At 44.3% G+C, this 1,369-nt stretch overlaps 1 protein-coding gene across 1 annotated transcript in view; it reads right to left on the bottom strand.

Moving 5' to 3' along the window:
• Positions 1-33: 33 nt before the first annotated feature.
• TUBAL3 (tubulin alpha like 3) overlaps positions 34-1,369 on the bottom strand; it is a 25,790-nt gene continuing 24,454 nt past the window's right edge. The window contains 1 exon segment of the mRNA XM_007935463.2: positions 34-974. Within this exon segment, the coding sequence (XP_007933654.1) occupies positions 34-974 (941 nt within the window).

The raw sequence follows: 1,369 nt of genomic DNA, 5'->3' as shown, positions 1-1,369 counted from the left end.
GCCTAGCATTTATTTCCATCAGTCATGCTTGCATCAAAAACTTTGCCCCACTTCCTCATAATCCTTTTCCAGGGCTGCCAAATCTTCCCTGGCCTCTATGAACTCCCCTTCTTCCATGCCTTCTCTAAAGTACCAGTGCAGAAATGCCTGCTTGGCATACATGAGGTCAAACTTGTGGTCCAGGCGGGCCCAAGCCTCTGCAATTGCCATAGTGTTGCTCAGCATACAGACAGCCTGCTGGACTTTGGCCAGGTCCCCTCCTGGCACCACAGTGGGTCGCTAATTGTTGATGCCAACCTTGAAACCAGTTGGACACCAATCTACAAACTGGACAGAATTCCTTGGCTTCATGGCTGCAATTGCAGCATTCACATCCTTAGGGGCCACATCCCGTCTGTACAGTATGCAGCAGGCCATGTACTTCCCTAGCTGAGTGGCACACTTGACCAGCTGGTTGGAGAACTGAAAGCAAGCAGAAGTAATATCTGGCATGGAGAACTGCTCATAATAAGCTTTGTAAGTGGAGATGAGGGGAGCATAGGTTGTCATGGGGAAATGTATTCTTGGATAAGGTACTAGATTGGTCTGAAATTCAATTAGGTCCACATTCAAGGACGCTTTAAACCGGAGGGAAGCAGTAATGGAAGACACCACCTGACCTATCAGCCTATTAATGTTGGTGTAAGAAGGGCGTTCAACATCAAGCTTACAATGGCATATGTCATACATGGCCTCATTGTCCACCATGAAGACACAGTCTGAGTATTCTATAGTAGAATGGGTGGTGAGGATGGAATTGTATAGCTCCACTACAGCAGTGGAGATCCTGGGGGCTGGGTAGACAGAGAACTCCAACTTAGTCTTCCTGCTGTATTCTATTGAGAGTCGTTCCATTAAGAGAGATGTAAAGCCTGATCCAGTGCCTCCTCCAAAGCTTCGGAAAATCAGAAATCCTTGAAGTCCACTGCACTGTTCTGCCTGAGTAAGGTAAACAGTATGTGAGAACTCAGCCAAATGAAGCCAGAAAGAATAGTAATGGTAGTATACGACAAGTCCCCATAAATCCCACCCTCCTGGCAAATTTTTTTTTCCAAAAAAAAGGATTGATTTACCATTGTTAACTCCAGCGAACAGAATGGTATTTGAAATATACTTGCATTTTTCTTCTGGAGTGGGAGAAGTGCCTTAGAGTTTCACTATGAACAAAGCACAAACAACTACCTTTCTCTGCCCTCTGTGAATTTATCCATGTGTGTGCTAAAGCAAGATCTTTTATCCATAACAAAGAAAAGAATGTGAATAGCAAAATATTGAACCAAAATCATTTCTCCTTCTCAGTAGATGAAGTGCTTATCAATTCTATGCCCAG

This window comes from Orycteropus afer, unplaced genomic scaffold, assembly GCF_000298275.1.
Source record: "Orycteropus afer afer isolate SDZICR_OR568_19922 unplaced genomic scaffold, OryAfe1.0 scaffold00028, whole genome shotgun sequence".
Lineage (NCBI taxonomy): Eukaryota > Metazoa > Chordata > Mammalia > Tubulidentata > Orycteropodidae > Orycteropus > Orycteropus afer.
Note: the sequence above shows the minus strand (reverse complement) of the source record. Positions and strands in the feature narration are given on the sequence as shown.